The following is a 26,742-nucleotide window of genomic DNA, read 5'->3' on the forward strand; positions in this document are numbered from 1 at the left end:
CAAACAAGATGAAAAGACAACCCTCAGAATGGGAGAAAATATTTGCAAATGAATCAATTGGACGAAGGATTAATCTCCCAAATATATAAATGGTTCATGCAGCTGAATATTAAAAAAAAACAAGCAACCCAATCCAAAAATGAGCAGAAGACCTAAATAGACATTTCTCCAAAGAAGACATACAGATGGCCAAGAAGCACATGAAACCTGCTCAACATCACTAATTATTAGAGAAATGCAAATCAAAACTACAATGAGGTATCACCCCACACCAGTTAGAATGGGCATCATCAGAAAATCTACAAACAACAAATGCTGGAGAGGGTGTGGAGAAAAGGGAACCCTCTTGCACTGTTGGTGGGAATGTAAATTGATACAGCCACTATGGAGAACAGTATGGGAGTTCCTTAGAAAACTAAAAATAGAATTACCATATGACCCAGCAAGCCCACTACTGGGCATATACCCAGAGAAAACCATAATTCAAAAAGACACATGCACCCCAATATTCATTGCAGCACTATTAGTTCATGGAAGCAACCTAAATGCCCATCGACAGACAAATGGATAAAGGAGATGTGGTACATATATACAATGGAATATTACTCAGCCATAGAAAGAAACAAAATTGGGTCATTTGTAGAGACGTGGATGAATCTAGGGACTGTCATACAGAGTGAAGTAAGTCAGAAAGAAGAACAAATATCGTATATTAATGCATATATGTGGAACCTAGAAAAATGGTACAGATGTACCGGTTTGCAGGGCAGAAATTAAGACACAGATGTAGAGAACAAAGGTATGGACACCAAGTGGGGAAAATGGCGGGGGGGGGGGAGGGGAATGGTGGTGTGATGAATTGGAAGATTGGGATTGACATATATACACTGATGTGTATAAAATTGATAACGAATAAGAACCTGCTGTATAAAAAAATAAATCAATAAACAAACAAAAAACCCCCAAAACCTGTACATGATGTTTATAGCAGTATAGATTCATCGACCGTAGAAACTGTACCACTCTGATGTGGGATGCTGATAGTGGGGAAGGGTATGTGTGTGAGGGGGCAGGGAGTATATGGGAACTCTTTACATCATGCTCAATTTTGTTGTGAACCTAAAACTGCTCTAAAAATTAAAGTCTAATGTTAAAAAATGATTCAACCATTTTAGAAAACTGATATACATTTACTCATCTGTGTGTGTATGTGTGTGCGTGAGAGAGAGAGAGAGAGAGAAGAATGGAATTTTCTATGGCCCTGGTTATATACACATAAGATGTGCCTGGCTGGGCTGGCTGTACATTTACTCTTGATGCAGCAGTTACATTCCTAGGTACTTATTTAAGGAAAATGAAGCATATGTCAACACAAAGACTCACAAGTATGCTCATAACTGTTTAATGGAAGGTAACCCCAAACTGGAAATATTTTAGGAACCCACGAGTCAGAATGGGTAAAGAAACTGTGGTTTATTCATACAATGGTACAGTACTCAGCCATAAAAAAGAATGAACTATCAATATTCACAACCAACTGGACGAATCTCAAAAACATTTTGCTGACTGAAAAAACTACACACACACAAATATATACATATATATTTATAAATATGTAAGTAAATGCTGTGTGATTCCAGTTATATAAAATTCTAAAATAAATTAATTCAAGGTGGAAAAATCAAAACAGTGATTGCTTTAGCCAATGGGATTAAAGGGAAAGGGCACAGAGGAATTTTCTGGAGGAATGGAAGTGCTCTATGTCTTGATATTGTGTGGATACAGAAGTGAGCAAATTTGTCAAAATTAATTGAGCACCACATTTAAGATCTGTGCATTTCACTGTATATAAACTATACCTCAATAAACACAAAAATTTTTAAGAGAAAGAATATTTCATGTTTCAAGTTTCTAAAGCGGAAACGGGAAAGAAAAAAGTAACTCAGGAATGGAATCTAGATTAGCCAAATCAACTGTTTCTGCCACAGGGTCCAAACTTTTCTAGCCATCTTGAATGTTCTTCTGGGCCTATTGGAAAAATTCAAGCTATTTTCTGGAAGTGGCTGAGGGAAGGGCAGAGGAAAATCGGAAGGAAGCTAAATGTAACAGATCCAACCTGAGGTCTCCTTTGCAATGTTAGTTCCACAGACTTGTGCCAGAGTATCAATGATCTGTTACTAATTCCAACCCTAGATTTAAAGTAAGATTATAAAGGATTAACAAATGGAAGTAGCCATTGAATGCCAAGAAATCTCAGAGGAGACAGTTGGAGGCATGTTTGCTCTCTAGGACATTCAGATGGTTTTGAGATGAATTTTTTTGGGGGTAGGAATTACTCCAAATCATCCTGAATTGGTGGGGAGAATTACCCAGTACATTCATAATTAACCAATATTTCCCCTTTACTGAAATAAAGGGAGTTTAACCAGAAGGCAGATGTAGGAAGACATCATCCCATAAGGTGCATCTTTTCTAATCACTCATGTTATTTAAGTCAGATACTTCGTGTATCTTATTAAAATGTTGGAGAATTTTCACCCAACTATACTTTTTTTTTAATGACACAGTATAGAGAGGTGGACCCTGCAGAGGTGAGGAGGTGAAAACCAGAAACTCAAAGAGGAGGCAGACATAAGAAAGGAGGCAAGGATGTGAGGGAGGCAGTGGAGAGAGAAAGAAACCAGTCCACTGGTAACTCTTCTTGGGCACTTCCTTGGTCTCCCCTGGAGCCCTGGCTTGGCTCTCTTCAACCTCTGTTCCTACCGAGAACTGAGGACATATGACAAAGGAGGCTCTGGCCCCTTGTCCTCTTCCCCATGCTCTTTTTTGCTGCTCATCCCAGGCATGCTCCACACTAGCCCTGGGGTTCAGCCTGTTTTTCCCCATCCTCACATCTTCTCTAAAACACTTCTCACCTCCTGCATCACTCTTGCTTCAGAGCATTAAAATGCCTCACTCACGAGATACCAGTTGCTCCTCCTCCTCCAACTAGTTTCCCCACATCAATTAGGAAAGCCAAAGGTTGTCCCCTTCATCCAAATATGCCTTCAGTCCCAGCCCAATGATGCACTTATCAGCGACTTATACTTTCAAGTGCACCTACCTACCCAATACCAGTATGTACAGGGTGAGTCAGAAAGAAATGAACATTTCCAAACATGTATTACTCAGTAACTAGTTTTTATAAGAAGAGGTACCAAAATCAGTTGAAGGGAAAAATCAGAGTTTTTTTTCTATATCTGTACAAACACTCAATTTTTGTCCCTCAAGGTACATGACATGCTTCAATTCTGTAGGCTAATAATTGCACCAATTCATCCCAGACCCTTTGTTGAATATTACTTTTGATAGTTGAAATGGCAGCCACAATGTTTCCCTTCATCTCCTCCAGGCTATGAGGAAGACGTGGGACAAACACAAGGTTCTTGACTTATATCCCCTAGAAGTCACATGGAGTGACATCTGGGGACTTCGGACTGTAGTTCCAGGGGTCAATACTTTGAACCGAGCATCTCACTGAGCCCCGTGGAAGGTGTTCTTTCCATGACCTCTGGACCCCACGATCGACTTAAGGTAGAGCCCCATCCTGCTGGAAGACAGAGTTGTCAGAAACTACCTGCAGCTGTGAATAAAGCCACGCAGATATCATATCCAGATATGCGACCCCATCACTGTGCTCTCTGCCAAAAATGGGTGGACTCTGTTGTGAAAATTGAGAAATACAAGGGAAGCTCTACTGTTTAGTGCATACTACATGTTTATATACAGCATGGTTACTCAGTAATACAATTTTGAAAGTTTCAATACTTTCTGAACCACTCTGTATATCATAGAAGGCTGCACTTTCCACTCCAACTTTTGGTGCTGAGACAGGCTGGGACCTGGGTCCTGGGACCCTTTGCTGCAGTGCTTGCACCTGCGCAAGCATCTCCTTGAACAACAAAATACAAAGAAACTTATAAGGGACTAAAAATAACTGTATATGTGCAGTTGGGGCAAATTATGGACAACAAGATACAAAAAGACCGAACAAACCCAACTGCCACTTCTGAAGAGCTGGGAGCAAAAGCAGGGTACTGCGCATGCCCCCTGCACACAACACCACCAAAAGGGTGGCCAAATCACCTAAGCCACTCCTCCAGCCCGACCCCTGGGCACACCCCTACCCTCACCCTATATAAGGAACAAGCTCGCTCCTGAGCTAGCAAGGAAATACGTTACTTGTTCTCACTCCCCGCTGTTGCAGTAAGGGTCCCAATAAAGCCTTGCCTGAATTTCTTGTCTGACCTCTGATCAATTTCTATTGATTAAGGAGGCTAAGAACCCTGGTCGGTGACAGTGCTACTGTCTCCATCCTTTACATGTGTGGTTGCAGGTGTTTCTCTTTCAATGGGTGCTCCCCAGGGACAAGACTGGGTCTGTGGGATTCCCTCTGAACAGCATCATCCTGCTCTGGGGCTTGCAGGGTTAGGCACTTAGTCTTAAGCTTTTGACAGAATGTGACAATGGCCTATTCCTCATTCTCATCTGCCAGCTCCACCCAGGGAGACAGAAAGACAAGGCAAATCCTCCTGAGGCAGACTTTCCATGGGCTCAGCCTTCAGGGGATCCCTCCTGCCTTCCTCCATGCTGGGAAAAATGCAAGGAGTATGGTTTAATCCTTGGGCCCTAGAACAAAGGCCTTCCTCATTCCATGGCCATGAGAGACAACACCAGCCTGGATGGAGCCTCTCCCAGCAGAGAGTAGAGGCTGGGTTCAGCAGCCTGCTGAGGAGGAGGCTGGCTGTTGCTGGAGTTACTCACGCAGCTTTGCTTCAGTTTCTCTCACATAGTTGCCTGGCTTATCATTCTTTGTTTTAATCTTATTATGAAGGTCCGGCTTCCCCACCTTTCTCCTCTGGGAAAATATAACTCCCCTGTGCTCCACCATAGGACATGATTCAGGATCACTGGGAAGATTTCACGTGAGAAGTCAATTCTCTAACCATCCAGTGGGTCCCCACTGCCTATGAACATAACCCTCTCCTGGGCGCTAAAACAGGGGAAGAGGGCAGAGTACTGCATTCCAGAGGAGGGTAGAAGTACAGCTTAGTCCAGGGAGGCAGTCTAAAAATGGGTTAGGGAACACGGCACACTTCCCACACCCAGACAAAGAAAGATAGAGAAAATCAAGGGCAAATGAACCACTTGCCCTTGACCTTTTAAGGGTAGTGGGACTTGAAAAGAGTGGACAGAAATGGATCAGCCGCAGGGTCCCTCCTCCCTGACTCCCCCTCCACTCTCTCAGGAGCCCTCATCATCTCTCATGAGCCCTCTCAGTGGACATGACTCAGTGTCAGGGTCCCTGGAATTGGTTCCTAGAACAGCATTCCCTGGCAGGTGGTGATATATATATGAATGACTTATAAATCTACCAATAGGAGAAATACTTGTGTCAGGAAATGAAACAAACATGATACTTTACATTGCTGATGCTATCTGGTGCACATGCCAAATTTCACATTGGATCATATGTTGAAGTGAAATCATCCTCTGATAGGCTAAATGGTTGAATGTGAGGTTCCTGCTGCAATTGAATTATATACATCATTGGAGGACGAGTCTGCTCCCACCCTGGAAAAGATATACAATTAGTACTAAAAGAGGAAGTGATCTGATCACCTGTGCTGTTTGACAGAAGCCTGTCCCTGTGTGCACAGCCCAGAGGACAGATAAGGACCCGGAAGAGGGTTACAGCAGAGAACCTGACTCCGCAAGAGGGAGAGGGCAGCCTGCCAGGCTCTCTCCTAGGACTTGGATGCTGCCTTCCTCTGACCACCGCTTTCTTCCAGCCCCTTGAGCAAGGAGCTGCTGCTGGAGAAAAGCTCTTCCCTGCCTGCTGCTCTGAGTGCCAGCAAGCTTTCAAATCACCCTTCTGATCTCGTGCCTCTGCATGGCCTCCAGGAGCAAGGACAAACTTCTACCTGTGGCTTCTGGTCTCACTAATGTGGCACAAACCTGCAACACTGGTCGCATTTTCTCCCCACCCCTCCCAGACACATACAGGTTGTCCCTGTGTTCTGTTCTTGAAGCTTCTTGTGGGTCCCTGAACACACCAAGCTTCTTCATACTTCCATTATAATGATGATATTAGCTCATCTTCATTGAGAACTTATGCGCAGACACAGTGCTAAGACCTTTTACGTGAATTATTTCACGTAATCCTCACATCACTGTGAGATAGGTACTATTTTCATCCCCCAGTTTACAGCTCTAAAAATGAGTAATTTGCATAAAGACCACGGGAGCCTGTGAGCCTGAGCACTCTGTCTCCAGAGCCCTTGCTCTTAACCAGGGGTTGGCACATTTTTCTTTAAAGCGCCATCTAATAAATTTTTTAAGCTTTGCCAGTCATACACACTTCTGTTGCAACCATTACTCAACTTTGCCATTGCAATGTGAAAGCAGACACAGACATGGGACATTGACATAGACACAGGACATTGGACAAATGTATGTTGCTCCAACTTGACTTGCTAACCCTTCCTCCCCTCCTGGCCTCATCCATGCCAAGTCTAAAGAATCTATCCCAAGAGAGTAGCTCAGAACACCATGCCATGGAAAGGAAAGCTTCTTTCTCAGAATTGGGTGGAATCACATTTCTTGGTAAAGCATTGTGCAACCAGGGTGGAGGAAGGGGAGCTGCTTCCATTGCCTTGAGAAGGTACCTCTTTCCTGCCAGATGCTGAGTTAGCACTCCTTTGGGTAGGGAATGCCCTGCTCTCCTGGATGCTGTGCCTCCGTAACACTGGAGAGATTGAATTGCTTATAAAATAGTAACAAGAGCTTTTCTCAGGCTCATCTCAATAGGGGAGTTTGTCTTTCCTCCCTTGGTTGTCAATTAACCAGATATTCTCATAAATCACCATGCCTACAATTGCTCTCAATATTCCTCTTATTACTTAATGTATGGACTAAGAAATGAATCTCTTTCCCCATAAACCAAACACCATGCTCACTTGACAGCCTTCCCACCCTCTAAGAATGTGTCTGGGGAATTGAGATTTCAAGCACTGAGATTAGAAATATAAATTTGGAATTTACTTGTGACATCATCACACTTATAAAGGCACATTTTTATGATTCACTGCTTCTATATGCCCCTCAACTTTCTGTGCACACCACATTAAGATATATAATTCTTGATTCATAAGAAAGGTCAGAATCTATGGGCATCAAAATGCAGTGAATTCCCTTAATGATTTTTGTCCTACTCATTTTAGCTTCTTTAAATTAAACTCTAAGTTAACATTCCAAAAAACCAGAGAAAAAGGTGTCTATGAATTTCATTTGGTTAAAAAAAATGTACAGGGTCATCAGCTCAATGGGAAAACAAACACTAGGGAGGGAGGTGCAGGCATGGGTAGAAATCACAAGAAGTCAGATCTCTGGGCAGGGTGGGCTTGGGAGATCTCTTATCCTATTATGAAACTGCCAATTCCACACAGGATAGAGATGCTCTTATGCTGTAAAAACTCAGCTCCTTTGTCCCTCTTGCCCTTCAAAGGAGGGTCATGTTCCCAAAGTAGCCCCCATTCCCAGGCCAGGCCACCAGAAAAGCATCCAGGAGCTCCAGAAGGACAGGTGCAAACATGGCGGAAAAACACCACAAGCCACTTCTTGCTCAGGCCACAGGGCAAATGCCTATTAGCTCTCAGAGGCAGTCCAACTTGATGGGAAGGGTGGTGCTGGTGGAAGAGAAAAACTGTGTGGGAAAGGGGCAAACAGAACAGTGTCTGAGTAAGCAGAAGGAGGGGACAATTATCACAGATCAACTCCTTGTCTCCTTTGTTTGAGAACATGACTAACTCATGACTTCAGTGAATTTACATCCAGACTTATTGTGTTGTGATCAAGTCAAGGCTAAGCCAGGAGAATTTCTCCACGAGTAAAGGATGCAAAAGAAGCAACATTCATACTTCATACCTTCATAGTGCCTCGGGGTGATCTCACTCTGTAAAGTCCAGCCTCCCCAACCTGCAGGCTCACCTTCCATCACTGAGCCCAGCCCATTTTCCCCATATATAAGCCACTGCTGGGAACCTCATCTCACCGATCTGCTCCTCTCAGCTCTACCCTCCACCTCTCACGCCCTCCTCAGCCTCTTCGACTTCAGGAACCATGACTTCCAGATCCACCGTGAGAAGCCAAAGCGGCAGCCGCCGTGTCTTCAGTGCCGGCTCAGCCAGAGTCCCTGGGGTCAACCGCTCTGGCTTCAGCAGCATGTCCGTGTGCCGCTCCAGGGGCAGTGGAGGCTTCACTGGAGTGGGTGGAGGAGTTAGCTTTGGCAGCCGCAGCCTCTATGGCATAGGGGGCTCCAAGAGGATCTCCCTCGGAGGGGGCAGCTGTGCCCTCGGTGGCGGATATGGCGGCAGAGCTGGAGGCGGCCTTGGCTTTGGAGTTGGAGCCGGGAGTGGATTTGGTTTCGGCGGTGGAGTTGATGGTGGCTTTGGGCTCGGTGGTGGAGCTGGCTTTGGTGGTGGCTATGGGGGCTCTGGCTTCTCCATCTGCCCCCCTGGAGGCATCCAAGAGGTCACCATCAACCAAAGTCTCCTGACTCCCCTCAACCTGAAAATCGACCCCACCATCCAGCGAATCAAGACTGAGGAGCGGGAGCAGATCAAGACCCTCAACAACAGGTTCGCCTCCTTCATCGACAAGGTGAGCCGGGAGCACCTGCCCTCCACTGGGATTTCAGAGTCCCCAGTCGAGAGACGCAACCAATGTCCTACCAGGGGGAGTCTCGGGAGAGAGGGAGGAGGGGACTCGGGCTAGCTCTCCACTGGGATGCAGGACAGGCTCCATGTGGGCCACAGGTAGAAGGTGATAAAAATCGTTTACAGCTACTGATCCCTTAAATGTCTTCATTCCTGTCTGGGAAGCATTCTCCACTCTTGATAACCCTCAAGCAAAGGAAAGGAACTGAGAGAATGGAACGAGTTAGCTTGATCTTCTGAAGGGTCTAAGAAATTAAAAAGGGAATTACAGTGGAAACAGCACTTGAGCCTTAGCTGGGGTGGTGGCGAGGAAGGAAAGAAGATAAAAAACCAAAGGAAATTACAGGAAAAAAAGACTCAGAAACATGTATATGTGCATAGAAATACTTAACTTGTAGAACCAGATCATGAGCATTAAGGGAGCTTGTTTTAGAGGGACTCATACACTACATGGGAAAGAAGATTAAATCCAATCATCAATAGGGTTGGAATTTAACCATTAGAATCTAAACATTTGACATCCCTTTAACTGAGATACACTCTATAAAATAACTCTGCGCAATATACGAGAGAAATACTATTTTAAAGTACATTTGTGATTGTGCTTATCAAGAGGAAGAAAAGAAATGTTGAAAGTCACTGATTGACAGGCTCCGTAATTGAGAAGAGGGACTATCTGATAGCTCCCTGGGGAAACTTGGCCAGTGAGATCTGTGTGGTGTGAAGGAAAACAGTCAGGGGAGCAGAGCTGTCAGCCTGAGCCTCTGTACATGCTCTGGAGTAGCCCAGCACCATGGGGACCATCAGATCTGCTTGGGGACAGTTAACTCACCTCTCTTCCTTCCTTCCTTCCTTCCTTCCTTCCTTCCTTCCTTCCTTCTTTCCTTTGTTGGACAAATAACCATCTTGTCTTTCTCCAGGTCCGATTCCTGGAGCAGCAGAACAAGGTCCTGGAAACCAAGTGGGCCCTGCTGCAGGAGCAGGGCACCAAGACCGTGAGGCAGAGCCTGGAGCCTTATTTCGAGCAGTACATCAACAATCTCAGGAGACAGCTGGACTGCCTTGTCTCAGAGAGAAGCCGTCTGGACTCAGAGCTCAGGGGGATGCAGGACACGGTAGAGGACTTCAAGAAGAAGTGAGTTACAGGAGAGAAAAGGGCTCAGTTTCCTGAAGCCCACGCTTCAAGTCTATTAGATGACCAGGTCCAAATGAGGGCATGATTCTTAGTAAAACGTGTCCATGGAAATGAAACCACAATTCTTGCCTAAACACAAACCCCAAAGAACAAAAGGGCCATACAGGTGGATGGGGAGAGTAAAGATGTAAACAATTTAGGGACCACAGAATTCATCTTTTAGGCTTACTGGCAGGAAAGCTCCATTTGGATATATCCATTGTGGGAAGTTGGGATCCCAGGCTGCCTTTTCTGTATCATCTTCACCACTGACTCAATTAGGTTTTACCCTTTCTAATTCCAGATATGAAGATGAAATCAACAAGCGCACGTCAGCAGAGAATGAATTTGTGAATCTAAAGAAGGTGAGATGAGTAAGATCAGGGGTTCATGTTTCTTTGCCGAAGGAGAAGACTCTGAGAAAAGAGTAATCAGCAAGACTAAAGGAGGAGCAGACTGGGAAGGAGGGCTTGGCTCATCTGATCCCAAGTTTTTGGCTTCTTCCCTAGGATGTGGATGTTGCTTACATGACTAAGGTTGATCTACAAGCCAAGGCAGACGCTCTCATAGATGAGATCAACTTCCTCAGAGCCCTCTATGAAGCAGTAAGCATCTTTCCACACTGTTTTATTGACTCTAAAGAGATTTGCAAAGGATGGAAAATCTTAGGTTTGGGTACCTCTGTAAATGTCATGGGAAAAGAGGATCTGACGACCTCATGTTCTGCAGGAACTGGCTCAGATGCAAACCCACGTGTCAGATACTTCTGTCGTCCTCTCCATGGACAACAACCGCACCCTGGACCTGGACAGCATCATCGCTGAAGTCAAAGCCCAATATGAGGAGATCGCTCGCAGGAGCCGGGAGGAGGCTGAGTCCTGGTACAAGTGCAAGGTGAGCAGTGAGGGGGAAGCTGTTGAAGAATCCCTGTACCTCCCCCCGGAAGACCAGCAAGGCTTCCCGAGACTTCACTCGGGAAATCTACATCTAGGAAGCGGGGGTCCACTCAAAGAACGTGTACCCTGAACCAACAGAGTAGATCTTTACAGTATTTATGTCCAAGTCTAGTAAGTTCATGAACCTAAATGTAGGACAAAAGCTACCATAGATAAAGGCCAAGGGATCTTTGCTTTAGCTTCATCCTGATGCTGGTTCTCAGAAACAGTACAGAGGATGTTCTGGTCCTGAAGAGAACGAGTCAGTCAGTGGTCCTACCAAGGGTGGTGTGTGATGGGTGTACAGTGTCCATGACCTTGTAACACCAATTTTCTTAAAACGCCTTGTGGAGAAACCATTAGTTTCGATTTGTGAAAACCTTGATTAGTGTCCTGTGAAGCCCATGAACACCATCCTCTCTCCCTCTGGTTTACAGTACGAGGAGCTGCAGAGTTCAGCGTGCAGACATGGGGAAGACCTGCGCACCACCAAACAGGAGATCGCTGAGATCAACCGCATGATCCAGAGGCTGAGATCTGAGATCGACCACGTCAAGAAGCAGGTATGGTGGGGACCATGGAGGAGAAAAGCATCCTTTCCTTCCTAGACCACCAGGGATCATCAACCACCATGTAGGGAATTCCTGGGCACTGAGGGAACAGCAGGGAGGGGAGGACATGTACTTCCTCCCTTAGTGAGTTCCCACAGTTTAGAGAGATGGATCCCAACCCAAGAGCAGGAGACAAACGCATGACAGGGCCAATCCCAACTGGTCAGCAGTACAAAGATAAGGTCTTGAGGCACTGAAATGAGATTCAATAAGAGGAATGATTGATTTAGGAACTCAAGACAGTAGTTGGCAAAGAAAAGTTCAGGCCAGAAAGTGTGAGGAAGAGTGCTGCAAATATGCTCAGATTTGATGTGAAAAAGAAGCTGAGTAAAGACACAGGACAAATGAGGGTTTTCCAAAAATGTGAAGTGGAAGGAAGGCAAGGTCACAACAGTTTAAAGTGAAATCATCTCCTCACTGTGGGTGTCTGTGGTTTTGTGTGAGTTAGCGTGCACGCACATGAACTTACCCAAACTGTCAACATTCAGAAGAAGCCAGTGGGTCCATTTCTTCCAATGTCCCCTGGTCTTGGGTCTGCTGTAGTATCTTCCAGCACTCACCACCTCCATCTTCATTAGGGTGGTTAACACAGAGGCGTATAGGGAGCTCCTAGCCTAGTTCAGGTTTGCAGAATGGAAAAAGACTGGACAAAAAGAATCAAACCTCCTTTTCCATGGAATCTGGGCTCTAGAGCTCTTCCTCACTGGGAAAGAAGAACCATGGTTCATCTCCTCAGGAGTCCAGATTGCAGGTTCATCTGCCCATCTTCCCCTCTAGTGCACCAGCCTGCAATCCGCCATCGCCGATGCAGAGCAGCGTGGGGAGCTGGCCCTCAGGGATGCCAGGAACAAGCTGACCGAGCTGGAGAACGCCCTGCAGAAGGCCAAGCAGGACATGGCGCAGCTACTGAAGGACTACCAGGAGCTCATGAATGTCAAGCTGGCCCTGGACGTGGAGATCGCCACCTACAGGAAGCTGCTGGAGGGTGAGGAGTGCAGGTGAGTAACTCACACAACCTCCTCAAACATCTGGGTCCATCTCCAAGCTGTCCAGCCAGTGAGCACCACTGGAAGGCACTCTAGTCGTGGCCATAATGCCACTCCTAGAAAACCACGTAGAAGGCACGTTCCCCATGGGCTCTCCTCACGCCAAAGCTTCCCACGCTGGTCCAGCTCTGGCTCTGAGGTCTCATAATGGCTGTGTCTCCTCTCTCCTAGGCTGTATGGGGAAGGCGTTGGACAAGTCAACATCTGTAAGTACCTTCACTTGCCTCCCTCCCTTGCCCTTGTGCTCTTCTGACTGGACTCTGTGTGGCAGAGTGAGCTCACCATGTCTTGTCATGGCCTTGTCCCCTTGCCTCTCCAGCCGTGGTACAGTCCACCACCTCCAGTGGCTATGGCAGTGCTGGCGGTGTCAGCAGCGGCTACGGCATGGGCGGAGGCGGTGTCAGCAGCGGCTACGGCATGGGCGGAGGCAGTGGCTACTCCTACAGCAGTGGTCTCAGCGTTGGAGGTGGCTTCAGTTCCAGCAGTGGCAGAGCAATAGGTGGTGGCCTCAGCTCCTCCGGGGGCAGCAGTTCCACCGTCAAATTCAGCACCACCTCCTCCTCCGGCAGGAAGAGCTACAGGCCTTGAACACCTGCCACGGGCTCGTGGTCCCACAGCGTCTCAGGCTCCCTCTCCGGCTTCACTGCCCTTTCCTCCAGTTGCTTCCTCTCTCCTGCTTCTTTCTTCTCTTACTCCTTGAGTTAGAACTGAAGTTGCTGAGTGCCCTCATGTCCTCTCTGCCACACCTGCTGCATCTGAGCTTCCATTGCTCACCATCGGAAGGTCCCTGTCTGGGTCCTACTCCAGAACAGGGCAATCCCCCTAGCTTTCCACTGGCCCAGTATGTCCCATCTCACAGGTGTTGTGTTCCTCCCTTGCAGTGATCATGAAAGCACAAGTGACTAGTTCTATGATGTACGGGGGTCTGTATCCCTGTGATGCTTCCTCTGCTCTTTGCTCACTTGTATTGCTAAATAAAGCAGATTTATACTATAATGCGTGGTTTCACATTGCCTTGCTTTGTTACCAATGGTTCTTGCGGTTTTCATCGGGCAAATGCCTTTTCAGGAATGAAGCATACTCCCAATTGCCATGTGCGTCGCCCCCCTCCTTTAGAGAATTTGACAAACAGCAACTTAGCATCTGGTTGCTCAGGAGTCCTCCAAGAAGAGTTTGGCAATTGAAGCGGGAGGGATCAGGTCCATCATCATAGTAAAGTCTGTTTTCACTGCCCTTACCAGGTGCCAGCAGATTAGTTTCTCTGACTTGGTCTCTAACTGTCTACCTCCTCCTGCCCCAGTGGATACCCATACTCCCCAGAGAATCATATTACAGTCCAAGTAGATCAGGACATTGACTAGAGAGTAAGATATTTGATTTATACTGAGAAATGCCTCATGACCAAGAAACTTGCCTGACAACATGTATCAGGAATAATCTAAATGTACATACTTCTGAAATGAAATTATGCTTCTAGCAATGTGTCCTGAGGAAATAGTACAAATGCAGAAAGCTGTACTTCATGGTTGTCAATCCCAATAATCCTTTCGACAGGGAAAAATTGGAAACACTGGGCAAATTCAGGATCCAAAGACTCAGACACAAAGCACAGGTGTTGATTTTTTGAAGTGTGGAGTCAAAATAAGAATGGAAATGCGTTCTTCCTTACCACATAATCCTCTCACAGAGACTCAAAGAAGTAGGGTCCTTGCAGCTCCAAAGAGATAGCCCTGCATCCTCTCTCAGCTGTGCCCTGGCTTCCTTTGACTTTTACAAATGGGTAATGGAAAACTCAGGTTACAGTGCAAGGTTGGTCTGTCAACATTTTCCTGAGGGCCAGTCACTTTTTCCAGTCTCTGTTCTGTCCGTGTCCCTAATCCCAGGCTTTTTCTCTGGAGAATTCTGCCTTATACCATTAGGAATGAAAGTTCCCTTGTTAGGAGTCAAGGAGAAATGACTGATTCTACGAATGGGGTGGAATATATACATAAGATGATCCTGCAGCATCTTTCAGTGCCAAGAAGTAAAGAAATAATCAAAAAGACTCTGTAAGAGCTCCTAATAGACAAATTGGAAAAACTTGAGCCATAAATAAATAGATAAATAAATAATGTACTGGATTATAACCCAAATTATGAAATAATTATTCATGGTCCCCACTGACGTGAATAAGTGATTGACTAAATTGATTAATAAGGGATGATTGACAGCTCTTAGGCAGAAGAATTTCATTTAGTTACATAGGTGCTCCCCAATCAAGGAAGGAGTGAAGAACTGCTCCCCCCTAAGTGTGGGCTGTGCACAATGATTTCCTTGCAAAGAGCACAGTCTAAAAATGGGGGAAAAGAGTAACTTTACTGTCAAGAAATTAATCAAACACTTCCTCAGCCAGGTGATCAAGGGTAACACCGACAGTAGTAAGTCTGGTTCATAGCAAGTACCCTGGATATGATGCAATGAGAAGGGCACACGTCATCTCTGTGGTCTTCCTCCCAAACACCATAACTCCAGTCTATTCATGAGACAACATCAGACAAAGCCCAGTTGTGGACATCTGCAAAACACCTGGGCAGAGTTCCCCAAAACTTTCAAGGTCATTAAGACAAGGAAAACCTGACAAACCGTGTTAGCCAAGAAGGAGACACAATGACTAAATGGAAAGTGGTACCATGGATGATACCCTAGAAGAGAAAAAAGAATATTGGGCAAAAGGTAAGGAAATCCAAATGAAGTATAGATTAGTTAATAATAATATATTTATATTGTTTCCTTAATTGTGATAAATATAACTAAAGTGAGGTATTAATAATAGGGGGAATGAATGTATATTGTATACAGACCTCTTTGTACTATCTTCACATTTTTTTGTAAATCTAAAACTATTCTGAAATTAAAAGTTTATTATGAAAAACGCTTAAAGTGTGGGGCTCAAAGTAACATCTGTATTTTTCACTAGACTAATTTTGTACACAAAATTATGAAACAAGTAAGGGAGAGAAAGAGACAGAATCACAAAGGAACACAAAGACGGTTGCAGGGCCACAGATACAGAGAAATCATTGAAGAACTAATGCTAAAACAATAATGTTCATCATCTCAAGCTAGCGTTAAGTCTAGTAAACTGTCTTTCTTTTACGTTGTGTACTTTCTAAATTTTTTGATGTTGAACATGTGTCATTTCAGAAGAGAAAGTGTGTTCCCCACAATGTCATTGTATGACATCTGAGATTAAACGTGATTACACTTTTTGGTACTAAGGAAGGAAAGATTCAGTTTCTAGATTAAGGTCCCTGAGATTAAAACATTCAGATTGATTTCCTTTGCTCACTGAGGACTGAATAAGAGGAAACGTATTTCTTTTGCAACAGCAAAGACGTGTTTTTGAGTCAAGGAAGGACTCGGCAGTTCTGATGGTCCTTAGATACTGGATTTGACTCCTAAGGAGGCTAGCCAATTGCCTCCTCCTGTATGGAGCCCATGCACCTGGAAAATATAGGAAATACATTTTTAAAATAACAACCTCCAATAGAAAAACATTTTCCAGTTAGAGGCTGTATCCAAAGTTCACCTTACCTGAATCTTCTGTGATTCAGAATGATCACTTGTGAGCCATACCATGTGGATTCTAGCTGCATTGGCTAGAATCGCCAGTACAGCCCAGTGCATGGAATCCCAGCTCACGGTGGGGGCATGAGGTGCAGAACAGCCAGAGGAGGGAATGTTTCTACAGGTGCTGAGAGAAGGCTGCTCTTCTCTGCCCTGCTCCATGCTCCCAGAGTCATCCATACAGAATCCCTTGCTAGCTAACTCTTCATTGTACTTGGCCTTGAGAAAAGCTGACAGTAGATCCCAGGATGGGAGGAGAAAAGGGTTGAGGAGTTCTTCTCTAACAGTAGCTGGATTCCTTTAACCATGAGTTTTGCTAGGCAGTGCCTTCTCCTCAATGCTCTTACTTCCTGGGCTCCAGGGGTGTCCCTTTAGCACTAGAAAGTGAATGGCAGAGGAAAATCATCCTCTTGAGGTCTGGGAGGCCGATCCCCTCAGATGTGCCATTTTCCCTAACATTCTTACTGTCCCCAACCTCCTCATGCACCTATAGAATCCCCTTCTTTAACCCCACTGCCATCTGTATCTGTACTCCCTCCCTTAAGAAACTCCTCTCCATCAAATGCAATAATGGAAGACCTTTCCTTCCTGCTTCCGTTTGAAACTGCAAGCGTAGAATTTATCTGGATTCTTATGAAGGTTTTCCTTCATCCCGCCTTTCTATCTCTCCATTCCTCTTGCCTAAACTGATTTTCTTCATAGCACTTTCAGGGTGTAGCCACAAAGAAATCAGAAACTGCATTTAATAGACCTCTTTTTGGTAATAGTATTTGTACTGTTATTTTGACACTATCATAGGTTTGTTGTAGGATAAAGCAAATAAGTAATATGTCATTCAGAGCTCAGCTTTTCAGAGTGAGTAAAATAAATACAGGTATAAAATCATCCTGTATTCTATTTAAATGGAAATATCAGTATAAACTTCTGATGTGAGTACTTTTTAATTATATTTTTACATTTTTCTTAGCTCTATCCATTGAAAAGTCTTCAAAGCAAGAATAACCCAGTAACAATGAACACCCATAGCATGCAAGTTTTAGCTTGTGAATATCATTTCTCAATAAAAGGTACCAGAGCTACTCACAAAAATGGCTGATTCCATGTCTGTTGCAAGATAAGTACAAGGTAGCCTTGAGACATCTCCTCCCTGTCAACAAGGGAGCTTTCAAAGTCCAATGCGTTTCTGTCAAAAGGACACAGAAGCCAATCTGAGGAGCTTCCATTGGCCTGAAATGGACAGTTTAAGCACCAGAAGGATTAATGCCTGCAATGGACTCAAACATATCAAATATATTTTTTGAACTGTGAATTTATAATTATACAACCCCCAAAAAACAAACAAACAAAAAATAACTTTCTTTATTACATTTGGAAATTGCTGGGGTCCCAACCCACTATTCTAAAATTGCAAAATAAAGAAAAAAAAGCACTTATTCTGCCTTTCCTATATCAATTAACTACATATTAGGTTACCTAAAAAGGAAACAATGACAATTCCTTCCTTATAGATGACTCCCAGGTGATAAATGCAGAGGCAGGACGTTAAATTAATAAGTTACCAGTTTGCAACCCCTCATGAAATGTCAATCTGGGAATTGATCAATGAATATTAAAATATTACATGACAAATTTATTGGACACTTTTTCAGGGAGGGTTAAGACTGGAACTATAGATATACCTGGATCAGTCTTCACATCACTAAATTGAACAACTTGTGTTATATGCCTCATGATCTGATGCAACATGGGGCACACAGCACCAGCTGGGACATAATCTTGCCTGAAACAATGGAACTAAATCTAATCAACTCTAATATAACTAGTACCTAGGAAAAACCGGCGTTACAAGTTACGTGGCACCAACAGAAACAACGAGCCAAATCCAGAACGCAGACGTTCTAGAGAAAAAAAACAATTTCTCCACAAATCAGTGGTATATAAAAGAAAACAATGGAATCTATTACAGAATGAAAGAAGCTTAAGAGAACCAACAGTCCAATGCAATATGTGAATCTAGTTAGGCTGTTGCTTCAAGCAAACCAGCATAAAAAGACATCTTTGAGATTATCAGAGAAGTATGAACATAAAAGAGTATTAGGTTTCATTAAGAAGTGACTGTTGCTCATGATCGATATAAAACTGTTGTACAGTTAGATTTAAAAGTCCTTAAGAACTTAGACATGCGTGCAAATATTGACAAGTGAAATGACTTAATGTCTTAATTTCCTTGAAGATACATCAACAGAAGTAGAAGATTTCAGTATAAGAAGTAATGGAATTAGATGAGACATGCTGAGAAATATGGATAAGTGTTTAATCTGGGGGATTGGTACATGGTGGTTTACATACTATTCTCTTTCATTGTATCTGTTGGGCTTTCAATGATGCAAACTGTGATTAAGCAATAAAGGAGGTTCTTCCACTGAGGAGAACACAAATATATTTTGGGATTAAATTTCTGATTATGGTAAATATGATGGCTTGTAGAAAACTTTCAGGTGACTCTTATCATGGCTCAGGGAAGGGAGAGGCCCTGAGCACAATGATGTCTTCATTGAATCCAATAGTTTCCATGCAGCATGAGAAAGGAAAATTAATATGTTGAATTTCAATTATTGCTTAATATTTTAAATGCTATATGTATTTTAAATATAAATATATGAATGGGAGACTTCTGAATGTAGCCTAATGGAGGAAAGGGAGGCATTTCCCCTTCTCAGATATTATCTTAAAACAAACAAGGAGAACAAGAAATGTAAAAGTAATCTCCACACTTAATCCCCAAAAGGAAAACATCTTAAAGTCCTTCAATCAAAAAAAAAATAAAAATAGAAAACTCTTCTCACAGAAAGAAAGAAATCAAACACAGTTATTGGGAAACTGAGAGAGAAGATGCCCTCAGTGCAGATCTCAGAAAATCCAGTGAAGAACACTCTTGAGAGCAAACAAATCAAAACTAAACAATGTGGTAACCACAGAGGGACAGCACACAAAGTTAACCCTGAGGTTTTCCTACTGCCAGGCACTGCTGACTCATGTAACTCCTACTGTATGAATGTGAAGAACATGTCCTCGGGTGCAAATCCAAGAATCGCTGGTTTGCAACAGTCAGAAGTGGGTGTGTGTGTTCCAGGGAGGACCCATTTGCCATGAAGTTTCAAGACCCAGTGAAGGCAGGGTTGAGTAAGTGATCAGAGGCAAGGCCTATTGGCAACAGGCTGTCGGGGAAGCAAAGAAGACTGAGACTGAACTGCGAGCCATGCTGCAGCCATCTTCCTTGGCTTCGTCTAATTAAAATTAAAAGAATTATTCACACAGCCTGTGCCATAATGAGAATTCCTGTTAGCCTGGTTGCAGCCTGGCCCCTCCTCCCAGAATGCTGTCTGCAAAAGACAGGTCCAGAAGGAGCTCGCCTCTTTCAAAGATGAGCCCTTGTTAGAAAGGAACAATTCCAGGCCCCACGAAGGATACTTTACATTGAAACAGAAAAACAAAAGTCACTTAGAAAACACTCCACAGAAAAAAGTGACAAAAATTATTACCGAAAGGACAATGAAATAAACACCACGGTGAAATAAGAGAACAAAGGGGCAGTAGAATGAGAAATAAAAGATTAAAATATGAGTTGATAGAGCTCAGAAAAGGAGCAGAGAAGAAAGATAAAGCCACAATAGAAATGAAGGCCAAGCTGAAAGCAGCATAAGACGTTGCTGATGCACAGCAATGGACCACAGGTAAAGGTGGAGAAAACAGCCTGTAGAAAATAGCATGAGAACCGAGTGAAAACATAGATATGGGAGCCAAAGTACATATACCATGAGTGCAACTTCAAAAGAAAATATATATGTGTGTTTCATATATATATGTATGTATATATTCAATATATATACTCGCATGCATCACACATACCCAAGGAAAAACACAGAAACATATCTAAGTGACGTGACTACAAGGGTACACAGGGAAGTGGCAACACTGCTTTGTCTTTCTAGACAGGAGTGGGGAATGATCTTGAGCATGTAATTTTTTCCTTAACCATGTATTACTTGTTTAATTTTTCAGTTAATAGGTAGGTGTGTAAATATCAATATTCAGTATATAAATAGGCATTCTATGACATCTGTATCTGTAATGTTTAAATAGATAGCTTATTAAGCTTCTAGTTTGAACTGTCAGTTTACAGGATACACAGAGGACACGAGATCATGGTAAGTAAGACAACATGACTATGCAAATGCACAGGACAAATAACCTGTTTTTTATTTTTTTCACAAATAAACTGCAAGTGGAAAAGCGGAGGAGGATTTAAGGACTTAAATGATTTTACAGATGTATTACTTTAAAGACATATCACCGAAATACAAAATGTATGGAACTTATTAGAATCCTGATTTGGACAACCCAAACATAAAATATAAATAACACAAACAGATTTAGTTCAAGATTGAATAGATACTCCTTAATGTTAATGAATACATAAATATTAAGGATATATAAATGGTATTTGGTTATGTATTTAAAAAGCACCTCATTTACAAAATAAATGTTGAATTCTATACTAAAGAAATGATATGACCTCTGGGATTTGCTTTTGAATATTTTAAGATTGATAGGGAATTGGGTGGGAGTATAGAAAAAATAAGGCTGACCATGAGTTAATACTTTGTATAAAATCCAGTGATAGATATACAGAGGCCCATTATATTGTAAATCTACGTATCTACCTGTGGGAAATTTTTAATGAAAGCAAAAAAAAGTCATGTTTAACTTCTGTAATCAGTGAAAACACTAATAATTATAGGTAAGGGATAAGCAATAGGTTATTTTATATCCAGTATTTCTGCCTTGTGGGTGAAACACCAAGGCAGAGGAGCTTCAGTACATTTCATACACGAGCGTAACATAGAGAACCTCTGTGTGAGTCAGTGACTAACTCCCAGCTAAGTGAGTTCAGACTAGTCTTACTGTACTGAGAGCAGTCAAAGCTGGAAGGCAGGAGAAATTTTCCCTGACTAAAGGAAATCTAAAATGCGATCTTCAGATTTCATAACTTTTCTAATAAACCACATGTGATCTCACTCTTTGTAAAGCCCAGCCTTCCCAACCTGCAGGCTCACCTTCCAGCACTGAGCCCAGCCCATTTTCCCCATATATAAGCCACTGCTGGGAACCTCATCTCACCGATCTGCTCCTCTCAGCTCTACCCTCCACCTCTCACACGCTCCTCAGCCTCTTCGACTTCAGGAACCATGACTTCCAGATCCACCGTGAGAAGCCAAAGCGGCAGCCGCCGTGTCTTCAGTGCCGGCTCAGCCAGAGTCCCTGGGGTCAACCGCTCTGGCTTCAGCAGCATGTCCGTGTCCCGCTCCAGGGGCAGTGGAGGCTTCACTGGAGTGGGTGGAGGAGTTAGCTTTGGCAGCCGCAGCCTCTATGGCATAGGGGGCTCCAAGAGGATCTCCCTCGGAGGGGGCAGCTGTGCCCTCGGTGGCGGATATGGCGGCAGAGCTGGAGGCGGCCTTGGCTTTGGAGTTGGAGCCGGGAGTGGATTTGGTTTCGGCGGTGGAGCTGTTGGTGGCATTGGGCTCGGTGGTGGAGCTGGTGGTGGCTTTGGGCTCGGTGGTGGAGCTGGCTTTAGTGGTGGCTATGGGGGCTCTGGCTTCTCCATCTGCCCCCCTGGAGGCATCCAAGAGGTCACCATCAACCAGAGTCTCCTGACTCCCCTCAACCTGAAAATCGACCCCACCATCCAGCGAATCAAGACTGAGGAGCGGGAGCAGATCAAGACCCTCAACAACAGGTTCGCCTCCTTCATCGACAAGGTGAGCCGGGAGCACCTGCCCTCCACTGGGATTTCAGAGTCCCCAGTCGAGAGACGCAACCAATGTCCTACCAGGGGGAGTCTCGGGAGAGAGGGAGGAGGGGACTCGGGCTAGCTCTCCACTGGGATGCAGGACAGGCTCCATGTGGGCCACAGGTAGAAGGTGATAAAAATCATTTACAGCTACTGATCCCTTAAATGTCTTCATTCCTGTCTGGGAAGCATTCTCCACTCTTGATAACCCTCAAGCAAAGGAAAGGAACTGAGAGAATGGAACGAGTTAGCTTGATCTTCTGAAGGGTCTAAGAAATTAAAAAGGGAATTACAGCGGAAACAGCACTTGAGCCTTAGCTGGGGTGGCGGCGGGGAAGGAAAGAAGATAAAAAACCAAAGGAAATTACAGGAAAAAAAGACTCAGAAACATGTATATGTGCATAGAAATACTTAACTTGTAGAACCAGATCATGAGCATTAAGGGAGCTTGTTTTAGAGGGACTCATACACTACATGGGAAAGAAGATTAAATCCAATCATCAATAGGGTTGGAATTTAACCATTAGAATCTAAACATTTGACATCCCTTTAACTGAGATACACTCTATAAAATAACTCTGCGCAATATACGAGAGAAATACTATTTTAAAGTACATTTGTGATTGTGCTTATCAAGAGGAAGAAAAGAAATGTTGAAAGTCACTGATTGACAGGCTCCGTAATTGAGAAGAGGGACTATCTGATAGCTCCCTGGGGAAACTTGGCCAGTGAGATCTGTGTGGTGTGAAGGAAAACAGTCAGGGGAGCAGAGCTGTCAGCCTGAGCCTCTGTACATGCTCTGGAGTAGCCCAGCACCATGGGGACCATCAGATCTGCTTGGGGACAGTTAACTCACCTCTCTTCCTTCCTTCCTTCCTTCCTTCCTTCCTTCCTTCCTTCCTTCTTTCCTTTGTTGGACAAATAACCATCTTGTCTTTCTCCAGGTCCGATTCCTGGAGCAGCAGAACAAGGTCCTGGAAACCAAGTGGGCCCTGCTGCAGGAGCAGGGCACCAAGACCGTGAGGCAGAGCCTGGAGCCTTATTTCGAGCAGTACATCAACAATCTCAGGGGACAGCTGGACTACCTTGTCTCAGAGAGAAGCCGCCTGGACTCAGAGCTCAGGGGGATGCAGGACACGGTAGAGGACTTCAAGAAGAAGTGAGTTACAGGAGAGAAAAGGGCTCAGTTTCCTGAAGCCCACGCTTCAAGTCTATTAGATGACCAGGTCCAAATGAGGGCATGATTCTTAGTAAAACGTGTCCATGGAAATGAAACCACAATTCTTGCCTAAACACAAACCCCAAAGAACAAAAGAGCCATACAGGTGGATGGGGAGAGTAAAGATGTAAACAATTTAGGGACCACAGAATTCATCTTTTAGGCTTACTGGCAAGAAAGCTCCATTTGGATATATCCATTGTGGGAAGTTGGGATCCCAGGCTGCCTTTTCTGTATCATCTTCACCACTGACTCAATTAGGTTTTACCCTTTCTAATTCCAGATATGAAGATGAAATCAACAAGCGCACGTCAGCAGAGAATGAATTTGTGAATCTAAAGAAGGTGAGATGAGTAAGATCAGGGGTTCATGTTTCTTTGCCGAAGGAGAAGACTCTGAGAAAAGAGTAATCAGCAAGACTAAAGGAGGAGCAGACTGGGAAGGAGGGCTTGGCTCATCTGATCCCAAGTTTTTGGCTTCTTCCCTAGGATGTGGATGTTGCTTACATGACTAAGGTTGATCTACAAGCCAATGCAGACGCTCTCATAGATGAGATCAACTTCCTCAGAGCCCTCTATGAAGCAGTAAGCACCTTTCCACACTGTTTTATTGACTCTAAAGAGATTTGCAAAGGATGGAAAATCTTAGGCTTGGGTACCTCTGTAAATGTCATGGGAAAAGAGGATCTGACGATCTCATGTTCTGCAGGAACTGGCTCAGATGCAAACCCACGTGTCAGATACTTCTGTTGTCCTCTCCATGGACAACAACCGCACCCTGGACCTGGACAGCATCATCGCTGAAGTCAAAGCCCAATATGAGGAGATCGCTCGCAGGAGCCGGGAGGAGGCTGAGTCCTGGTACAAGTGCAAGGTGAGCAGTGAGGGGGAAGCTGTTGAAGAATCCCTGTACCTCCCCCCGGAAGACCAGCAAGGCTTCCCGAGACTTCACTCGGGAAATCTACATCTAGGAAGCGGGGGTCCACTCAAAGAACGTGTACCCTGAACCAACAGAGTAGATCTTTACAGTATTTATGTCCAAGTCTAGTAAGTCAAAGAACCTAAATGTAGGACAAAAGCTACCATAGATAAAGGCCAAGGGATCTTTGCTTTAGCTTCACCCTGATGCTGGTTCTCAGAAACAGTACAGAGGATGTTCTGGTCCTGAAGAGAACGAGACAGTCAGTGGTCCTACCAAGGGTGGTGTGTGATGGGTGTACAGTGTCCATGACCTTGTAACACCAATTTTCTTAAAACGCCTTGTGGAGAAACCATTAGTTTCGATTTGTGAAAACCTTGATTAGTGTCCTGTGAAGCCCATGAACACCATCCTCTCTCCCTCTGGTTTACAGTACGAGGAGCTGCGGAGTTCAGCGTGCAGATATGGGGACGACCTGTGCAACACCAAACAGGAGATCGCTGAGATCAACCGCATGATCCAGAGGCTGAGATCTGAGATTGAACATGTCAAGAAGCAGGTATGGTGGGGACCATGGAGGAGAAAAGCATCCTTTCCTTCCTAGACCACCAGGGATCATCAACCACCATGTAGGGAATTCCTGGGCACTGAGGGAACAGCAGGGAGGGGAGGACATGTACTTCCTCCCTTAGTGAGTTCCCACAGTTTGGAGAGATGGATCCCAACCCAAGAGCAGGAAACAAATGCATGACAGGACCAATCCCGACTGGTCGACAGTACAAAGGTACAGTCTTGAGGCACTGAAATGAGATTCAATAAGAGGAATGATTGATTTAGGAACTCAAGACAGTAGTTGGCAAAGAAAAGTTCAGGCCAGAAAGTGTGAGGAAGAGTGCTGCAAATATGCTCAGATTCGATGTGAAAAAGAAGCTGAGTAAAGACACAGGACAAATGAGGGTTTTCCAAAAATGTGAAGTGGAAGGAAGGCAAGGTCGCAGCTGTTTAAAGTGAAATCATCTCCTCACTGTGGGTGTCTGTGGTTTTGTGTGAGTTAGCGTGCACGCACATGAACTTACCCAAACTGTCAACATTCAGAAGAAGCCAGTGGGTCCATTTCTTCCAATGTCCCCTGGTCTTGGGTCTGCTGTAGTATCTTCCAGCACTCACCACCTCCATCTTCATTAGGGTGGTTAACACAGAGGCGTATAGGGAGCTCCTAGCCTAGTTCAGGTTTGCAGAATGGAAAAAGACTGGACAAAAAGAATCAAACCTCCTTTTCCATGGAATCTGGGCTCTAGAGCTCTTCCTCACTGGGAAAGAAGAACCATGGTTCATCTCCTCAGGAGTCCAGATTGCAGGTTCATCTGCCCATCTTCCCCTCTAGTGCACCAGCCTGCAATCCGCCATCGCCGATGCAGAGCAGCGTGGGGAGCTGGCCCTCAGGGATGCCAGGAACAAGCTGACCGAGCTGGAGAACGCCCTGCAGAAGGCCAAGCAGGACATGGCGCAGCTACTGAAGGACTACCAGGAGCTCATGAATGTCAAGCTGGCCCTGGACGTGGAGATCGCCACCTACAGGAAGCTGCTGGAGGGTGAGGAGTGCAGGTGAGTAACTCACACAACCTCCTCAAACATCTGGGTCCATCTCCAAGGTGTCCAGCCAGTGAGCACCACTGGAAGGCACTCTAGTCGTGGCCATAATGCCACTCCCAGAAAACCACGTAGAAGGCACGTTCCCCATGGGCTCTCCTCACGCCAAAGCTTCCCACGCTGGTCCAGCTCTGGCTCTGAGGTCTCATAATGGCTGTGTCTCCTCTCTCCTAGGCTGTATGGGGAAGGCGCTGGACAAGTCAACATCTGTAAGTACCTTCACTTGCCTCCCTCCCTTGCCCTTGTGCTCTTCTGACTGGACTCTGTGTGGCAGAGTGAGCTCACCATGTCTTGTCATGGCCTTGTCCCCTTGCCTCTCCAGCCGTGGTACAGTCCACCACCTCCAGTGGCTATGGCAGTGCTGGCGGTGCTGGCGGTGTCAGCAGCGGCTACGGCATGGGCGGAGGCGGTGTCAGCAGCGGCTACGGCATGGGCGGAGGCAGTGGCTACTCCTACAGCAGTGGTCTCAGCGTTGGAGGTGGCTTCAGTTCCAGCAGTGGCAGAGCAATAGGTGGTGGCCTCAGCTCCTCCGGGGGCAGCAGTTCCACCGTCAAATTCAGCACCACCTCCTCCTCCGGCAGGAAGGGCTACAGGCCTTGAACACCTGCCACGGGCTCGTGGTCCCACAGCGTCTCAGGCTCCCTCTCTGGCTTCACTGCCCTTTCCTCCAGTTGCTTCCTCTCTCCTGCTTCTTTCTTCTCTTACTCCTTGAGTTAGAACTGAAGTTGCTGAGTGCCCTCATGTCCTCTCTGCCACACCTGCTGCATCTGAGCTTCCATTGCTCACCATCGGAAGGTCCCTGTCTGGGTCCTACTCCAGAACAGGGCAATCCCCCTAGCTTTCCACTGGCCCAGTATGTCCCATCTCACAGGTGTTGTGTTCCTCCCTTGCAGTGATCATGAAAGCACAAGTGACTAGTTCTATGATGTACGGGGGTCTGTATCCCTGTGATGCTTCCTCTGCTCTTTGCTCACTT

At 45.0% G+C, this 26,742-nt stretch overlaps 2 protein-coding genes across 2 annotated transcripts; both read left to right on the top strand.

Annotated features, from left to right (window-relative positions):
• Positions 1-8,160: 8,160 nt before the first annotated feature.
• LOC307194712 (keratin, type II cytoskeletal 6B-like) lies at positions 8,161-13,145 on the top strand (the record flags this gene model as incomplete). Its single annotated transcript, XM_079937981.1, has 9 exons — positions 8,161-8,700; positions 9,677-9,891; positions 10,235-10,295; positions 10,440-10,535; positions 10,660-10,824; positions 11,303-11,428; positions 12,254-12,474; positions 12,694-12,728; positions 12,842-13,145. 9 exons carry the CDS (start codon positions 8,161-8,163, stop codon positions 13,108-13,110), a joined length of 1,728 nt encoding a protein of 575 aa, XP_079794107.1. The 3' UTR covers positions 13,111-13,145.
• Positions 13,146-21,377: 8,232 nt separating this feature from the next.
• Positions 21,378-26,366, top strand: LOC307194711 (keratin, type II cytoskeletal 6B-like; the record flags this gene model as incomplete). The annotated part of the gene is made up of 9 exons (XM_079937980.1): positions 21,378-21,947; positions 22,924-23,138; positions 23,482-23,542; positions 23,687-23,782; positions 23,907-24,071; positions 24,550-24,675; positions 25,501-25,721; positions 25,941-25,975; positions 26,089-26,366. 9 exons carry the CDS (start codon positions 21,378-21,380, stop codon positions 26,364-26,366), a joined length of 1,767 nt encoding a protein of 588 aa, XP_079794106.1.
• Between the last annotated feature and the right edge of the window lie 376 nt (positions 26,367-26,742).

The sequence above is a fragment of the Stenella coeruleoalba genome (assembly GCF_951394435.1).
Source record: "Stenella coeruleoalba genome assembly, chromosome: 11".
Taxonomy (NCBI): Eukaryota; Metazoa; Chordata; class Mammalia; order Artiodactyla; family Delphinidae; genus Stenella; species Stenella coeruleoalba.